The sequence below is a fragment of the Thamnophis sirtalis genome, unplaced genomic scaffold (genome assembly GCF_051295495.1).
Source record: "Thamnophis sirtalis isolate CommonGarterSnake01/CBP01778 unplaced genomic scaffold, rThaSir2_p1.2 scaffold_9, whole genome shotgun sequence".
Taxonomy (NCBI): domain Eukaryota; kingdom Metazoa; phylum Chordata; class Lepidosauria; order Squamata; family Natricidae; genus Thamnophis; species Thamnophis sirtalis.
In genome coordinates this window covers 26,079,009-26,098,758 of record NW_028261389.1, presented here as the reverse complement: position 1 = coordinate 26,098,758, position 19,750 = coordinate 26,079,009, and the positions used below count along the sequence as shown (strand labels likewise).

General features: G+C 37.9%; 1 protein-coding gene across 4 annotated transcripts in view; it reads left to right on the top strand.

Annotated features, from left to right (window-relative positions):
• LARGE1 (LARGE xylosyl- and glucuronyltransferase 1) overlaps positions 1–19,750 on the top strand; it is a 342,290-nt gene that overhangs the window by 9,252 nt on the left and 313,288 nt on the right. For 2 of the 4 annotated variants that reach the window (XM_087723117.1, XM_087723120.1), the window contains exon 2: positions 9,983–10,005. The exons of the other annotated variants lie outside the window; for them this stretch is intronic. In XM_087723117.1, coding sequence (XP_087579243.1) covers positions 9,994–10,005 — 12 coding nt within the window. In that variant the 5' untranslated portion in view covers positions 9,983–9,993. The remainder of the gene's footprint in view (positions 1–9,982; positions 10,006–19,750) is intronic. 4 annotated transcript variants of the gene reach the window in all.

The window sequence follows — 19,750 nt, the reverse complement described above, 5'->3', positions numbered from 1 at the left end:
ATTCTGATTCCTATTGGGAGGACTATGTATTGTAACCTTACTACTTAGGATCTCAAGACTCAGTCTGACATAAATCCTGTCATATAAGTGAAATAAAACCAGGATATGATTTACTGCAATTTCCTAAATTGATTTGGGGGGTCTTTTGCTTCTTGACTTACTAGACTTACTTACTCTTAAAAAGCCGAGGTGGCGCAGTGGGTAGAGTGCAGTACTGCAGGCCACTTCAGCTGACTGCTATCTGCAGTTCAGTGGTTCAAATCTCACCGGCTCAGGGTTGAATCAGCCTTCCATCCTTCCAAGGTGGGTAAAATGAGGACCCAGATTGTGGGGGTGATATGCTGACTCTGTAAACCGCTTAGAGAGGGCTGAAAGCCCTATGAAGTGGTATATAAGTCTAACTGCTATTGCTATTGATTTGTACCCTGGTTGTTGTTCTCTAGAGGTTGCATCTTCTCAAACTGCTTTATAGTTCTGGAAATGGGAGTTCACAGTAAGAATAATTTGTTGCTTCCAAAAAATGCAGTCCTGGCTGTGAAATACAATAGTATTCTCACGGTTTTTCTTTTGCTGACTTATGAACATAACAGGAAACTGAAAATGATACACATTTTATATAATCAATATAATTATAGTGTGAATTGTCATGCGGCACAAATTGAAACATAATAATTCATAAATAATCCAGTTCACTTGAATGGAACTTACTACCCTTTGAGTTTAGGATTTGGCATTGGGAGCTTTGAAAACATGAATTGTTGGGGAATATTTTATAAGCCTTTAAACATGTGTACACATTGAAACTTTCTGTTTGAACTAAGTAAGAGAAAGTGAAAAATGGTAAAGGAATATGAAAGAATAAGCAAAGACATTGCAAGGATAAAATAAGAAAAAGAAAAGGAAACAAAGATTAGATTAACAGCAGCTTTTGAAAGTCCACAGTTTTTTCAAATTTTCACAGTTGATACCAGAATACAGAAAAAAATAAAACCAGGATATGATTTACTGCAGTTTCCTAAATTGATTTTGGGGTCTTTTGCTTCTTGACTTGTTCCCTGGTTGTTGTTCTCTAGAGGTTGCATCTTCTCAATCTGCTTTATAGTTCTGGAAATGGGAGTTCACAGTAAGAATAATTTGTTGCTTCCAAAAAATGCAGTCCTGGCTGTGAAATGCAATAGTATTCTCACGGTTTTTCTTTTGCTGACTTATGAACATAACAGGAAACTGAAAATGATACACATTTTATATAATCAATATAATTATAGTGTGAATTGTCATGCGGCACAAATTGTAACATAATAATTCTTAAATAATCCAGTTCACTTGAATGGAACTTACTACCCTCTGAGTTTAGGATTTGGCATTGGGAGCTTTGAAAACATGAATTGTTGGGGAATATTTTATAATATTGCCAAAAAAGCCAACACAGTTCTAGGGTGCATAAACAGAGGGATAGAATCAAGATCACGTGAAGTGTTAATACCACTGCATTCAGTTTTGGTCACCACGATGTAGAAAAGATGTGGAGACTCTAGAAAGAGTGCAGAGAAAAGCAACAAAGATGATTAGGGGACTGGAGGCTGAAACATATGAAGAACGGTTGCAGGAACTGGGTATGTCTAGTTTAATAGAAAGAAGGACTAGGGGAGACATGATAGCAGTGTTCCAATATCTCAGGGTTTGCCACAAAGAAGTGGGAGTCAAACTATTCTCCAAAACACCTGACGGTAGAACAAGAAGCAATGGGCGGAAGCTAATCAAGGAGAAAAGCAACTTAGAACTGAGGAGAAATTTCCTGACAGTTAGAACAATTAATCAGTGGAACAACTTGCCTCCAGAAGTTGTGAATGACCCACCACTGGAAGTCTTTAAGAAGATGTTGGATAGCCATTTGTCTGAAATGGTATAGGGTTTCCTATAAAAGAAAAGGAAACAAAGATTAGATTAACAGAGTTTGAAGGGACCTTGTAGGTCATCTAGTCCAATCCTCTGCCCAAGCAGAAGACTATTTCTGACAATTGGCAGTCCAATCTCTTCCTGAAAGCTCCAGTGATGAAGCTCCCACAACCTCCAAAGGCAAGCTTTTCTATTACTTGATTGTTCTCACTGTCAGAAAATTTCTTTTTATCTTTGAATCTCTCCTTGGTCAGTTTCCATCCATTATTCCTTGTCTGGCCTTCAGATGCCTTGTAAAATAGCTTGACTCCCTCCTCTCTGTGGCAGCCCCTTAAATATTAGAACACTGCTATACCAACATCCTTTATTATACCTTTATATACCTTTCTATGTTTGCAAACCAGCTTGACTTTTATGGTATCAATACACTGGTTCAGAAAGACACAAACATTTAGATATAACCCTAAAACGCTGTTATATTCATTGCCCAGGAAAAATAAAATAAAATTGGAATGATTAAGGTGTGTATGATAGGAATGTCAAACACATTTTACATAGGGAATTATCTGTAGACAGGCGTTTGGGTGGACTTGATGATGTAACAAACATGCCCTTTTTCCAGGAAAAGTCCCAGTAGCCACATATTATCATCTGGATAGAGACAGCAGACAAGTGCTAGTTGTGTATACAATGCAAAGAGAAATGTGTCTACCTAGCTTAGAAAGACAGATATGTCTGTTAGTGCAAATAGAAAACTAAAGGAAGTTCTACAACTAAAGAAAAATTAAATTGAAATAAGATATTAGCATGAACCAATGCCAGTTAAGACTCTGAGGAAATGTATTGTTGTTTTGGTGATGATAATGCTATTTGCTATATATTTTTAATACTGCACATAAACATTTGTCTTACATCTTCACTTTTGTATTTTGGACATATTTTTGGCATTAATCCTTCCAACTATAGTGAAAAGGAACAATAAATGAAGACAAGCATCCTTTCCTTGTTCCTTTTGTGATTGTGGATAAAACAAATCCACAAAATGTATAAAAAGGTATCTTCCCTTTTCTTTAGTTATAACCTTGTAATGTAAAAAGGTGGCTGTTCTAGAACTAGCTTTTCTTTTTAAATACCATCTGAGCAGCTCTCCTGCTGTGACTTAAATAATGCATTATTTCATGTTCAGAGGATTTAATGTGGTTTGGGTTTTTTTTGGTGATTTTTGTGAGTTGAAGTTAGATGATAAGAAAAATCACTATAATAAGCTGAATGTAAATGCCTGCTGACTTCTCCTAAAAATTTCAAACAACTTCATTTCCCTCAAATTCACCAAACATTGCATGGCTTGTGCATAGACATGAGATCCTAGAAAAGATTCAGCTATGATAAATGTTATACAGATAAGAACTTGGAGAAAAAGTTCCTTGCTGATGAATTCAACAGGTAAGTAAACTTAGTTAAATATTATGCTATATGGGTGAAGGAATGATGCTTATCCAGTTATATATTGCTCAGAAAATTTAATCACTAAAATTAATAAATAAATAGCAGCTGAGAAATGTTTGACTATGAAATAATTTCTTTTGAACCTGAGATGTAAGGAATCCATGATTATGACATATCCACTTAAGAAATGTTTTGAATTTGTATTGGGATTGAAGTCTCCTTTCTTTTATAAAGCATTCAGTATGAATGTTATACTCTGTTATTTTTTTGCTTTCGTGTATGATTTCTTATTCATCTGTCTATATTATGTATAAACCATCTTTGGTAAAAATGTTGAGTTAGGGGTTATAAATAATTTAAATACAATTCAAGGCAGGAAAACCTGGTCCTATGTAATACTCATAGTACTAAGAAGACTGCAGTTTGACTTCAAAAATCTGTTGCTTAAGAAATTATTTAAATTATAATTTATGAAGGCATAATGTGAAGCTTTTCTTCATGACACAGAATCTACTATGCTGCCGACAATCTTGAATAATAATTTAGTAAAAGAAAACACTAACTTTGTATACTGCAATACAGGTAGTTGTCAACGTATAACCATTCATTTAGAGATGGTTCAAAGTTACAACAGCCTTGGAAAAAGAGTTTAACAATCTTTATTCACACTTATGACCATTGACAACCTCTGTAGTCATGTAACTGCAATCTGAGCATTTGAGAATTTGGTCACATGAGTGGATGCAGCATTCTGTGGTCGCATGATTGTGATATGTGACTTTTTTTGCCAGACCACTGAATCTTTTAACAACCTCATGATTTGATTACAACCACCAAAGAAATCATTGTAAAATCAAGTCTGGTCATGTGGTGACTTGACCCCAGCAACTTATGACCAAAATTCCAGTCCTAATTTTCATAAATTTAGGGCTATCTGTAAGCTGTAGGAATATGTGCTATAAATAAAAATTGGGATATGCCTTGTGTTATCAGCATCTTAAATTGTACTCTGTAACCAAGTTCACTCCATAGCATCTCTCCAGCCACATTTCTGTTCCCTGTATCTAGGCACTTTGCAATATACATTTTATATGCTTGTTTCAGAAACATTATAAAATAAATGTATTTTCTGCATGTGTTTTCTGTCATGTTATGTATATAGTTTAGACATCAAAACCAGCAAAAATAAATTTAAGTCACTCCCCCATTGAATTTTTAGCACCATGCCTGTGAACCCAGATTGTCATCAAGCTCCTTGGCTCTACTCTTTCTGTAGCTGCTGAATTGTTGTAGTGTCATAGTATTTTTTGCCACAGTTCATTAATCCAAACATAGCCTTCTAGCTCCAATTCAAAATGACTGTCTTGTGTCCCTCACCCCCATCTGAGAAAATGAATAGCGTGTGGGGGAGATGAAACACTGTGAGTAGCAACTTACTCATTAGGAATTAAAACATTTGCTTCTTAGTTGGACATTTTTTCATCAGGTCATCGATTCAGCGCAAGCCTCTATATAATGTATGTATGCACAATCTGTCTCATGAATAGAGTTTGCTAACTAGTGTCACTATCTCCAAGGGTAAAATGTTTTTCTTGGGGTTTTTAGCTTTGGAAAAGTTTTTTTTTTTGTGGAAAAAGTTATTTGGAGGAGACATGATATTCATGTTCTCTAAATGGTCCAGCTCATTACAACACACAAACACGCATACACACACACACACACACACACACACACACACACACACACACACACACAGTTTTAAACTGAAGGACTAAATAGATATTTTCATTGTTGATTGTCTGGTAATGATTTTGGATAATGAATAACGCACACTGGTCCTAAACAAACTTGTAGATATGCTTATGCTTTTAAGTCTAACTTTTTTACCTTTATAACTGCTCCATAACTATCTCATATTTGTTGACAAAAGTCCACTAAGCTATATTTGTTTATGTTTAGGGGAAAGCTTTATAAATGTCTGGATTTCATCCTAAATGTTAAGGATAAAAGTATCTTCTTGTCACATGTTTTTCCTCTCTCCTTTCCAAGCAATTGCCATTTATTTTGGGTGGAGCACAATAAATGAATTAATGCAATCATGTGAAAAAGGAAGATATGCCATGTACAGTTTTTTAAATATATGTAGACATAATATCATTATTTAAATAGTATTGAAATAGAAGAACCTCCATTGCTTTTCCCCTCCAACTATTTCTTGGTGATTAATTGGAATGTTTAGAATAAATGTTCATTTTTAAAGGTTCAGTTTTGCTTGAACTTCAGTTTTCTGACAAATGGCATTACACATTATCCTCAAACACCCTCTTGTACAATGAAGAATTCATAGTCGATTCTGTGAAGCTGAACAGCCTAGCCCTGATGCAGCAAAGCAGTTCAAATCATAACATTTCCCACCACTATGCTTTGCAGTTGATATAGGGTTCTTCTGGTAAAATGCTATTTTTGATTTTCACCAGACATATCTGTGCTACTGTGACTAAATAACACTATTGTTATCTTTCTGCCCAGAGCACATTGTTCCAGAAGTCCTGGTCTTTTTCTAGATATTCATGAGCAAATGTTAGGCTTTCCTTGATGTTCTTTCTGGACTGCAGAGGTTTCCTCTTGACATACATACTATGTAGGTCCAATTTAAGCAGTTTTTTTTTCTAATGGGCCAGAGTGATATATTTTGACATCATTTGTGCAAAAGCTGCCTTTACATGATGAAATTCTAAAGTACTTAGGACTTCTTCCAGCATTTTGCAGTCTGCTGTCAGACTAAACTTGCTGAGATGGCCCTGGATTGGGCAAGTTGGCATTTACTTGAAATTTTCTTCACTTGTAGATAATGTGTGATTGTGTGTGTCTATTGGTATAGATGAAAGCTGCAATTGGTAGAGCAATTACAAGGTGATGTCACTGAAGGAGAGTACACTTTGATTCCTGTGAGTGTAGTGATTGTGAAAAAAATGTTCCTCCTTTGCTTTAGTTTGCATGCTTTTAAAATGCATTTTACTATCCAAAATAATGATAGTTTTATATTAGAATTCAAGACAGTAAAGAATCCTTCTGCCTCATGTGACCCATGGGAAAGAATGTCTTTTTCCAAGGTATGTGTTCAGAGCTTGGGACATTCATATATCTAACTATGTTTCAGATCTCCTAATTTTGTTCATTTCAGTTTAGGATGAATTCTAAATTCTTAATAATGATGATATTATCCATTCAGTTGGGTCTGACTCTTAAAAATTCTATGGACCTGGTGTCTCCACATCTTCTGATCTTGCACTACTTCTTTGAGCTTTTCTGGTATCATCTTTGAAGGTGTCCAGCCACTGTGTTTTTTGACGTCCTGGTTTCTTTTTACCACTAATTCTTCTAAACATAATTGCTTTCTTCAGTGAATTCCCCTGCATAACATGGCCAAAATAAATAATAGCAATAGCAATAGCAATAGCAGTAGACTTATATACCGCTTCATAGGCCTTTCAGGTCTCTCTAAGCGGTTTACAGAGAGTCAGCATATTGCCCCCAACAATCTGGGTCCTCATTTTACCCACCTCGGAAGGATGGAAGGCTGAGTCAACCCTGAGCCGGTGAGATTTGAACCGCTGACCTGCTGATCTAGCAGTAGCCTGCAGTGCTGCTTTTAACCACTGCGCCACCTTGGCTCTTTAAATAAGACACCGTTTCATGTTTTTTTCTTTCCAGTGATATGTCTGATGCCATGCGCTCCAGTACTTGTTTATTTGTCAGCTTTGCTATCCAAGGAATATGTAGGAACCTTCTCCAGCATCATAGCTTAAAAAAAAAAAGATTTTCTTCCTGTCTTGTTTTTTTAAGGTCCAGCTTTCATAACCATAGCTAATTAATTCTGCAATATGTCCAAATACATATTTCAGTTTGGTTTTCTAGACATGCTTGTATAAGTTGTGAAAAGAAATATGCTTTATAATAATGCAAATGTAATTTGTAAAATAGCATTTTCTCTCCCAGAGGCAATATTAAAAAGTTCAGGAATATTGCAAATATAGGCAATAGTATCTGTAATGCAAGACTTACCTTAGGTATTCACTGTCAAATTATCTAAATTGCTTTGTTCTTTTTCTCTCCTCTGTCTTTCTAATATCTTTAAAAAAGACATGGATAAAGAATGGAAGTTTTAGAATTATTTAAAGAACTATTATAATGGTTGTGTTAAACTTACACTTAGGAAAGAAAGCATTATTTTGAGTTTATCAATTGATATTTTGCCATTGTTAACAATTTGGTCTACTTTGTAACTATTTTGTAGTTTAAAAATGTAATTATTTAAGAAAAGTATAATGCAGCTAGATTTTTCATGCTAGATGCAACATTTTTTTTAAAAAAAAACCCTCACAAAATGGTTTTGGGGACACATAGTAATTTTGATACAATGCCTACATTATGTCACATTCCCTTGTTCCATTATATCTGGTAATTCTGCCCTATTTTTTCTCTTTCTAGCCTGCAGAAAACTATAATTTGATATGCTGTAGAAACAGCCAGTTATTATTTACACTCTCCCTGAAAATGAGAGTTGGAAACCAATTTTTCTTTTTAGTTTTCAGATTTAGGTAAAATACTTCAAACAAGAAAAAGATACATTAAGGAATACTGAAGGAATGTAATGAGCATCTCAAATTTTGGTTACCCAGTGCATTTTATTATCTTAGTCTATAATATTTTAATACAAAATTGAAAGGGTTTTTTAAAATTAAAAAATGAATAATTAGGTTGGTCAAGAGTAAGTTATTTTCTGTGAATTATATGCCCTAACATTAATTTTATGAAATTGATCATAAAAAATTGTTTTCATAAAGCAAAAAAAATACCTCCCCCCCAATTAATTTTATCTGATAGCAAACTCACTAATTACTGTCCCACTGGTAACAGCGTGAATTAACTTCTTAAAGCAATGTAATTGTCAGGCTCAGATCCAGACAGTGGTGGGTTGCTAACTGGTTTACTACTGGTTCACTTGTGCTTGCGTGTGCACTCTCGTGCAATGTTTCTGCGCATGTGCAGAAACATCTGGGTGGGTGGGCGGAGCCTCTCGCCGCCGCCACTACCAGTTCAGCTGAACTGCGCCAAACCAGCAAGTAACCCACCAAAGAGATCCAATTGACTTCAATCTTTTATTTGCTTACACCTAATAGAAACTTTCCATCCATCCATCCATCCATCCATCCATCCATCCATCCATCCATCCATCCATCCATCTCCTGAGAGATTCTAGAGTGTGGTTAGCCTGAACCTCTTCGTCTCTCACCTCAGGACTGTACAATGTCTTGATCTGGTTTTTCTGCTGGGAAATTTCTAAGTTGGCAAGATCTTCCCCTTCTGCTGCTGCAGGTGCCCATTCCATCACAGTAACGAAATGCATACACTTAGAAAAAAAGGTTACATCAAACAATTATAATATTTTTTCTGGTAAATTCATATGTCAGTTTAGTAGTATTCCCCCTTTTAACTCAACCAAACAGTTTGCCTTGAAAACAGTTGTATGGTTTGCCTTCAAAATGACATGGGATTGGAGAGCTTATGTCAGTCCAGCACTTCCATCCATATTTTCTTGAAGGGGAGAAGTCCTGTGTCTGTCTGTGCTAAATCACCAGGCACTACATTGGGAAATATGCACATGCCACTTTTTCTGGAAAGCGGTTCCATTTCTTCTTGAAACTTCAGTGGCAATTCAATTCTTCTTATAAAAGAATGGAAGTCAGTAATTGGACTGACAGCCTGCCAAAATGAATAACTAGAGTCAGAGTGAGTTTCTTGTTGTTTGCATTTAAATAAGAATGCATTATGCTTTGTTTAGTGTGAACTACATGACAGATCTATATATAATTGTTTTATTAAGGATAATTTGCATAAGAAATGCCATCCATATTAAGCCAAGGGTCTTATTTTGTCCAGGATTTTGTTTCACAATAGCTAGCCATATAAATTTGGGCAATGCACATGCATGGAATGTGTGAAGCATGTTGGCTGTAATTCAAGCAGTGTTAGACACTCTGACTAACAGGTGTATCATCATCTGTTGTAAAACTTCTTAAATTGATATCGCCACATTTGATGGCAATATATTCCATAATTTGACTGGGTGTTACATACAGAAGTAATTATTGTTATTGGATAACAAATAGGATAACATTTAGTTTTAACATTTAGAGAAAAAGGAGGAGGGAGAACTTTCTGTCCATGTTTTCTGCACCATGGAATTCAAGAAAAGCATCTGTAAAGTTATAGTGACATATGGTGCTTTTGTTATTCTTTTGAGATGAGGTATTTATGAAATTTTAATTCACTGTAAGGTTTAATATGTTTTATTTATATACATTTTTAATATGAAGGATCTGTATTTTGTCTTTTTTTGCAATATTAAGGTAAATATTGAAGCAAACTAAGGGTGGTGTTACCCGTAATTTTGCAGTTGTAAAGGGAGTTGTACTTAAAACCTCTGATTCTTAATGACTTGATGACATAAATGTGATTTAAATAAACGCCATTCTTTTAATCAAAATCCTGGCTCTTAGCTACACAAGTGCTGTATACTTATGTGGATAAAAAATGGATGGATGAGTTGATAACCCATTTGATGTATTTCTTTCAGGTCAATACAGTATGAGAATTCAGGTAAGAGATAATATTTTTGAATTATTTGTTGTACGATTTTATATTTATTTAAATGCACTCTGCTGGCTAGAAAAGCTAGTAGAATAGCTTACGGAGCAATAAAAGGAAGATGCTCTGCCATCAGGTTTGCAGTGTGAAGAGACATGAAACAACACAGGGCCATCTTCAAAAGGTTCTTTTCAATAGAAATTTCTTCCTAGGAAAGAGAGATAATACCTTAGACAAACAGATCCCAAGTCTTTCAGGAATTTAAAATTATACCCAACGTATTAAACTTGCTTTTAAAACAGCACATAAATGTGTGCAGATCTTAAAACCCAAGCATCACATTTGCATGATGTTATATAATGTTTACTTGCATGGCCACATTTTCCATCTAATAGAGTTTTTGGAAAGACAGAAGTAGAGTTCATTGCTCCTTGAAATATAATAAAGCATGGGCAAATTCGACTACTTCTTGGCTTTTTTCAGTTGGTGTCATCATCCTAGCCATTGTCTGAAGGAGGAAAGCCTTTTCTGTGTGTTTCTGATCAGTAAGGTCTTGAGCTTTCTTTTGCTAATTGGGCCCACAATACTTGCTGATGTCATTGCTCCATCTTAGATCTATTTCATGGATGCTTTTTATCGTGGAATCTATTCTATGACTGTATTAGTTCATCTGCCATCAACTGGTGTAGTAGATATGATTATGCAGACATAACAGTACTCCTTTCTGTAATGATCAATGAATGTTCAGATTGCAGACCTAATCTTTCAGGAATGCACAGATTTATACAGGTAGTTTTTATCATAAGCAGGTGAAATAGAAATAATATAAGAGGATGTCAGAGTTTGTCGCAGAAATCAAATCCAGAAAGCATACACAGCTAGCTGATGCAGCAGAATTCATTAACTTTTCTTTACATACATACATACATTACACAAACACACACATATAATAGCACATAAGTCACATATATATATAATACCAAGAGTGGTTCTTCCAACGTGGTAGAGAGGAAAGATAGCAAGTACAAACATAGCACAAAATGGAAACACAAAATGGAGAATGCAAAATGGAGGAAGGAGAAGCTAGTGCTCTCAAGCTTATATACAGAACAGTTAAACCACCCTCCAGACTGGCTCCAAACTAGCTCTTATGGCCCTATACAACATACTATGTTTCAGTTACTAAACAGACCCTCATTGGCTGACCTGTTGCTATGCCCTATTCCAGTTCATGAATATACTCTAACAGAGGAGACATATATGAACCACTGAAATTAATTTCTTCCTCTTGTTTAATCAGGTAGACTAATTGCTAAAAGTTGATTAGAATGTGGAGGCTATGGGCCAATTGAATGGTGTTCCTTCCATATAGGCACAAATGGAATTGGATCTTCCTTAAAACTTTTGATTGGTCCCATCACTAGTCTCTTCCAGAATCTGTATTATAGTCAGCGCTGCCCTCTTTGGAAAAAACTGTCTGTAGACCTCCTATTAAAGACCTAGTACCTGATTGCTTAATTTCAGGGGATAGAAGTTTCATTGCAGTGCTTTCTCAGAATCTGACAATGATGAGAGATGTTTACTTACATGTCCTTCTATATGCTAATAGACTTTTCCTCAGGATTCCTCACTCAAATATTTTGCCCTGCAAAGTAAATTGAAGCATAAAGAGAGAGAATCCAGGTTTTTCAGACAATGTAATGTAGAATAGGAAGAAAGTGTTTAATTTAAATCATTTTCTTGCAAAACTACCTATTTCTAGCCAAAAACTTGATTGTTTATGAAACAACACTGCCAAAGGTGAAGCGGACGCAAGCAGGGGTTGCGCGGGGCTCCTCTGATGGCCTCTCCACCCCCAACACTGTGCAAGCCCTGGAGCAGCGCTGGGAAGCTGGGGGGTATCCCAGGATTGCAACACTGAATGCTCGTGATGGAGCCATTTTGGCGATTGGCAGGAAAATGGGGAGGTTTCCATGGTGGGGATGGTTTCCCACTTATCCTCCTTTTCTCAGTCTATGCTGATCTTAAGAAAAGGAGTACAGGCAGGAAATTTTCCTTACCCATTTTCCTGCTAAGGCGTCAGCTTTGCAATCCTGGGATATGCTGAAGGCTTGGGGGAGGAGCCTTTTTGAGGGTTGGTATGAAAATTGGGAAGGGGATTTTCTGCCTGTACTCCCAAAGCCTCCCTGTTGCTTGGTTTGGGGTGGATGGCTGTGTGGCTCACTCGATTTGCAAACAATGTGGGGATTTTGGCAGTCTTTATGTGGTCAGTATGCCTGCAAGATCCCTGGTTTCTGAGGCTAGTGAGGCTCATTGTTTGGGCTTTGGTGCACTCTTCTCTTACCAGGTGGCGGCTGCATGTGTGCAGTGCACCCAGTTCACTGAGTCTGGCCTGCTGATCTCAGTTGGTGGTGTCTCTGACCCCATCCTTCCCACCAATGCTGTAGGCAAGAACTGGCCATGCCGATCCTGCTTCATGGCCACACCGGCAGAGCCAGCACTGGCTGCTGCTTCACATGGGAGAGGAGGCTCCCCTCCGTTGTTTCTCTTCCTTTCTGTGTCTGTCTGTCTGTCTCTCTCTCTCACACAGGCATTTGATTGATTGAGAGGGACAGGCTGCACTTTGCTTCTACCATAAAGACACGCATCCCACAATATTTCAGAATTGCCTGCCTTTTCGTCCTTTTCTCAAGAAGCAGCAGCCGGGTAGAGGTGGAGGGCAAGAGCTGATTCCAATGGGCTGCATGGCTTTCTGCCTCATCACTGAAAACATCTCCAGGCACCCAGAGAGACAGAACTCCCAGCCGCGGTTAAGGGGCCAAGGTGACCAGGGAAGGGAAGGGCTGCCTCCTGGATTGGTTGCACCCACCCCTTCACTAGGACTTATTTTTGGGATAGGCCTTATATTATGGCCACACCAAAGAATTAGGAGAGGGCTTACTTTTGGGGTAGGTTATATTTTTGGGGAAACAAAGTGAACAGTTCATGCAAATCTAGCAATAATATATGACCATTCATCAGTATATTAGAGGATTCACTTGGAAAATAGGGAGATCTACCTTCTAAATATTGAGCCAACCCCAAGTATAGTATAGCTTTGATTATTATTGTCGCAGAAATTGAGCGCCATTGTACAAAATAAATATAATGAAATTGGTTGTCAAAAATACTGGATGAGTCTGAATCTGAAAGTCTTACAGGATAATAGATTAATGCATTGTTTTCTTTAACTAACTGCTGTCCTTGGAAAGATATTTCTTTTGCACTATTAATTGGAGCTGTCAGTGCGAATACTGAAGCAATAATAGTAGTTTTGAATGCAGGGACAGGAAGAAGATCAGTAATTAGTCACAGGTTTGAAAGCATCATCCCCTAGTGGTTTATAGAAGATTAGTTTATAAAGTGAATGGCTTCACTTTTCACATTCAGTTTCTATTTAATTTTAAGAATTTAATTCAGATCATATATACATTTAATAAGGTAGGTTAGAAAATTGTGCCACCTAAAATATTATTGAACTCCATTATAATCAATTAATCAAAATGGCCAGGGTTAAAACATGATTGAACTTGTAACCTTCTATTGACTGCCACTATTATATTCAATCAGGCCAAATATCAAATCATCTGAATTCATTTCTGTTCAATAATTGACACTGACTCAATCTGTATATTTAAATATATAATTATATATTTAAATAATAAAACCTTATTTTCTGGACTATAAGATGCACCATGGTTTTGAAGAGATAAATTTTTTAAAAAAGTTTTGCACTTTGCAGGCCTCACAAGCCTTCTGCATGCCTCGTCTTTTGCGGAAAAAAAAGGGCGTGCAGAGTGCTCCTGGGGGCTTGGGAGATCAAAAACGAGCAAAAACAGCCTGGTTTTTTTTTTTGCTCTTTTTTGCCCTTCCCAACTTCCAGGACTTTGCAAGCACAGCCATTTTTGCAAAGGGGGTGGGGTTTTGGTAGGCAAAAAATGCTGTATTCATTGTATAAGATGGACCCAAATATTCATCCTCTTTTTTGAGGGAAAAAGTTGCATCTTATACTCTGAAAAATACAGTAAGTATACAGGTTTTGAAACTTAGGAAAATTTCAGATTTATGATGAAATTCTTTACAGATTCTCCTTATGTACTGAAATATTTGCTATTTTATAGTATGCATTAATTTGCAACACAGGGATATAGAAAGTCAACATACCCCTGTTAAAATGCCATGTTTTTGAGATGTAAAAAATCTGTCAAGATAAATCGTCTCAGAATTTTTTTCACATTTAGTGAACATTGAAAATCTGAAACTGTTTAGTGGGGAAAAATAGTAAAAAAACAACAACAACTAGAATAATGTGATTGAACAAGTGTCCACATTTCCTCTAAGAAGGGATGTGGTTGGGTTCAGAATTAACCTATCACATTCAAATAAATGCTAAATAGTAATTAGTACATACCTGCCATCAATTAAAGTGACCTGATCAAGCCATATAAAGTTCAGCTCATCTAGTAGGATTTTTCTGCATTTTCTCAGTTCTTTTTACATTAAAAGCCATAATCTACAAAGAACTTACAAAGTGTCAAAATATCTCATTGTTGGTAGGTATTAGTCAGGATAAGGTATCAATTTTTGGGGTGGGGCATTGGATATACCATTGAATATAGTGAAGTACAGTCATCAATAAATAGTAAAAATGTGGCACAACAATGACATTACCTAGAACTAGAGTTCCCTCCAAAATTGATGAAAAAACAAGAAGAAAATTGATCCAAAAGATTGCCAAGATGTCTAAGGCAACATTGAAGGAACTGGAGGAATTTCTGGAAAGTACTGGTTGTGTACTACCATGTTTTCCCGAAACTATGACATGTCCTGTTAATAAGGCCATGCCATATTTTATGGGTGGGCAAAAATATATTCCCTTCCCCCAAAATTAAGTCCCCTGGACAACCCCCCCCCCAAACCAGGCAGAGAGCCACTAACCAACCTAGTGATATCCCGAAGGCTCCAAGCCGCAGGAGCTGGAGGGGAAGGGGGACAAAGGCGCTCACATTGCTTGCCACCTTTGGGATACCGCTAGGTTGGTGAGTGGTGCTGTGCCCAGCTGGAGTGGGGTCTCTGTCCCACCAGAGTCTTCCAACAGCCAGCCCACAACCATAGAGCGTAGTCCAAGAGCGACTGCTGCCGGAAGACTTGGTAGCGGATCTCCAGAGTTTGAAAGCTAGTTATCCTCGGAGCGTGGTGGTGCCCTGGCCCTGCAGGGAGAGCTGGGCCAGGGCATAGTGAGGCTGGGAGGCATGCGAGCTGGGGCAGAACAGGTGCTTGTGCAACCTCCCTTTTCAGTCGGGCAGAGCGCCATGCGGCTTAGCGCCTTTGGTATATTACTGGGTCGATGAGTGGTGCTCTGCCTGGCTGGAAAGGGGGGGGGTTGCCAGGTGGCTGCTCCTGAGCATGGTCACTTCATGGCTGTTGTGTTGCGCTGCTGCAACAGCGCAACACAGCTGTTTTCCCCTGAGGCTGTGCCCGGCTCTTTGGGTGCTCGCTCGCAAGAGAGCAGCTACCTGACAACCCCAAACCAATAAGCTCCCACCCCTGATAATAAGGTCCAAGCAACGTTTGGGGGGGGGGTTTCAAAAGAAAATAAGACCCTGTCTTATTTTTGTGGAACCACGGTACATATGATAACAATCTCCCATATTTTTCATTTCTCTGAGCTATGAGGTAGGGTGGTAAGATGGAAGCCTTTTGTCGCAAATAAAAACATCAAATCCTGACCTCATTTTTTAAAAACCTATATGAAGTCTGACAAAAATGTGGACAAATATATTATAGTCTGATGAGACCAAAGTTGAACTTTTTAAGTGCATCACCAGAAGTATACTATACCCACAATGAAGTATGATGGCAGCAGCATTGAATTTGGGACTGCTTTTCTTTAGCTGGAATTAGGGCATTAGTCAAGATGGATGGAATTATGAACAATATCAGTCAATTTTGGCACAGAACCATCTGTCCTCTACTAAAATGATGAAGGTGAAGAGGAATGTCACCTTTCAATATAACAACCTAAAGCCATGATGGCGAACCTATGACACGCGTGCCAGAGGGGGCACGCTACACCCTCTCTGATGGCATGCAAACCATCACCCCAGTTCAGCTCTGATGTGCATGCATGCACGCCTCCTGCCGGCCAACTGATCTTTGGGTCTCTGCCATGCATGTGCAGGGGCAGGATGCTTGTGTGGGTGCTGCATGCATGGGAGTGGGGCATGTGCATGCACAGGGTAGGGTCCATGCACATGCATGGGGCACATGCATGCATTGTACTTTTGGGATTTGGGCTCTCTTTGGGTACTTGGTCCAGAAAAGGTTAGCCATCCCTGACCTAAAGCATATGTCCAAATAAACCAAAGAATGACTTCTCCAAAAGAAGATTGGAATGGCCCAGTCAGAGCCTGGACATAAATCCAATTGAAAATATGTGGGATGATCTGAAGAAGGTTGTGCACAGGAGATTTCCTTGAAATCTGATAGATTTGGAATGCTCTTGCAAGAAAGAGTGGGCAAAGAATCACAAGGCAATATGTGCCAGGCTAATGAGCTCCTAGTCCAAAAGACTGAATGCTGTCATAAAAACAAAAGGTACTTCAACAAAGTATTAGTTTAAGGGTGTGCACACTTAGCAGCTACGTTATTGTATCTTTTGTATTTTTTTCCCCCTGAAAGATTACAGTTTGTTTTCCAATTAAATTATGTAACTTATGTTATATAAGGTAGAAAACATTCTGAAGTGATTTATCTTGGTCTGATTTTTTTACAACGCAAAAATCTGGCAATTTAGTAGAGGTGTGTAGACTTATTCACTACATATAAAGCCGTGATGGTGAACCTATGGCATACATGCTGGAAGTGATATGCAGAGCCCTCTCTGTGGGTACGTGAGCTGTTGCCAGCTGCTCTTCTGCGTTCTGTCGTATGAATGAGCACTGGCCAGTTGCTCTCTTCCGGGTTACAGTGTACACGTGCACACCAGCCAGCTGGTCTTTGCGCAAACCCAGAAGAGAGCAACTGGCCAGTGTGCATGTAAGCACCGGAACACAGAAGAGCAGCTGGCCTCTGTGTGCAAACGTACCGACCAGCTACTCTCTTCTGGGTTCCAGCGTCCAACGCACTCCAGTTTCAGCATTCGGTTAACCATCACTGATATAAAGTATGTCACTGTATCAGTGGTGGGTTACAACCAGTGCTCCCCGGTACGGGCGTACCGGTGCCTGCCGGGAGCACCAGGTACCGTTCCGGTATGGTGCTCTGAAGGCCCACATGCCCACCCGTGCTTCTTACTGTATTTGAGCTGTTCTGGGCTTCGGCACATGTGCACCGAGCATACAGCCCCTGCGTGACAATCCGCCAAACAGCTGGAACATCATGGAGGCCTCGTGGAGGCATCACAGGTGGTAAGTATGCATGTGCATGCTGCACATGTGCATGCATGCTCCAAGCATTCATGTGGTGGACGCCCGGCCCCGTTGCACTGTACCAGTTGCAACGGGATCCAGAACCCACCACTGCATTGTATATACTTGTATATACAGTATGTATATGCATACTTGTATATACAAAATAATACTGTTTATACAGTGCACACATAATGTATATAGAGTATTTACTGTAAACTAACCGATTTTCTAACGAAAGATCAAAGGAAAATAAGTTGCAGTAAACTCTGTTACATTTCTAATGAATATTGGTATTCAGGTGGAGCAATTACAAATATTTTTAACATTTTGGTATTTTCTATTGCTCTTGTACAATGAACTTGTTTGAAGATATGATCTGATATAATGGAAATTTAATAAAAAAAATGAAACTATCATAACAAAAGATGGTTAGTTCCCATATGATTAGTAATGGAACTCAGGTGGAAAAGTACCAGAAGGCATGAAAAATGTTGGGGTTAACCAAGTCTTGACAAAGTATAAAAATATATGAAAATTTTACAACTTTGAAATCGTCACACAGAAGCATTATTATATTTGGTACACCATTCTCTCTTAATTCTTTTGGAACCCAATCATAGCCCGTCCACTTACAATTTAAGTTGAGCATGTATGTGTGAATATGAGAAAGCAGTCTGTTAAATCAACAATAAAAGTTGCAAATCCATTTGTCTATGTCTTGAGTCTCCAAACAAATATCTCAAAAGCAGACAAAAGCAAACATTTTATTTCCAATTTTAATTTATAGAAATATCCATCCAGAGAAAAGAAGTTTGGGAACTATTGCTTTAACTGGAAATTTAGTGGTTAGCTACAGATTAACTAAATTCTTATTTGTCTCTATTGGGATTTTTCAAACTATGAATTAGATTGCAGTGCAAATGAAGTGTGGCAGAGTACAATGTACATAATTAACTCAGAGAAGAACTGGTGACTAGCATAGTGACATTGCATGGTACTGCATGTGATTGATTCCAGGAGGCTTAAAAAAAGAAATAAATCATAACTAAGCTAAAACCTTTTGTTATACTAGAAATAATCAAACCTAACTAGAAGTTGAAGACTATGTTAACCTTTCTCATTTGCAATAAAAAATACTGTTCCTTATCAGAATCAGAATTGTGGCTACAAACTAGATGTAACTCTAGCTATATTTCCTTTTTGGCTTTCAGTGCCCCTGACATGAATAAATTTTATTTGTTTTCTTGTTCATTTATTTTGGTACTATTTTAGCTGATCCCCTTACTGAAGATTGAAGCAAGGTTGCTTGCTTTCAGAAAGCAGTAAAGTAAGTCGGGGGCCACATAACACAGGGAAGAAAGGAGTTATAGTTCAAGGTGAAAGTTATTATTGCTTAATAATAATTGTAAGAATCTGTAGTGTCTACTCCCAATGCTGATGTAGTCATCCCAATACTTTACCATGACGTCTTTTCTTGTGAAATCAATCCTTTAGGTTGGGTTCAAAACAGGAGTGAAATCAACTTACCTTCGCTACCAGTTCGCAAATGTGAACATGCCCCACCTCCACGCATGCACGGATGCGCAGAGCGTCAAAAACTGGATGTAATGGCCATTTGGGTGGGTGGGCGCAACCTCTCGCCGCCACTGCTACTGTTTCACCCAAACCAGATAAAACCGGCTGAATTGCACCACTGCTTCAAAACCAAAACATAATTAAATTTAGGTTACATAGATTCTTTATCTGGAATAGGGTCTATTAAATCAACTTAATTTGCTTTCAGAAAAAAATGGATTTTATGTAAATGTTCATGTTTTTTCTTTCTTACTTAATGGAATAGGTAATATAGGTTTAGGACCTAAATTAGACTCCTAGATTTATATCATTTTTACTAGCCAACTGTCTACAGAAATAAGCAGAAATATGCATATCCTATTATACAATGCCACCCAACTGCTCCCAATCCCAAATATTGCTTTTAAAGTGTAACATATTCCTGGAATACTTGATAGTCTGCATGTGTATATCCGTGCAAGCTGTTTAGGAGCAGACTTCGTGAAATAGTTACCAAAGAGAAAGCTTAATGGTGATACCCAAGTATAGAATAGATTTTTGAAATGTTTACCTATTGACTACTTTGAAATGCTTTATTTTTAAATAACCACAGATATTTTTCTTAATTTTAAGAAAATTTTACAAAATTTTAAGCCTTTCCCCTCCAAAATAATCTTCTAGAGCAGCGATGGCGAACCATTTTTGGCTCGCATGCCATAAGTGGGGGGAGCACAGAGAGGGTCATGTGCAGG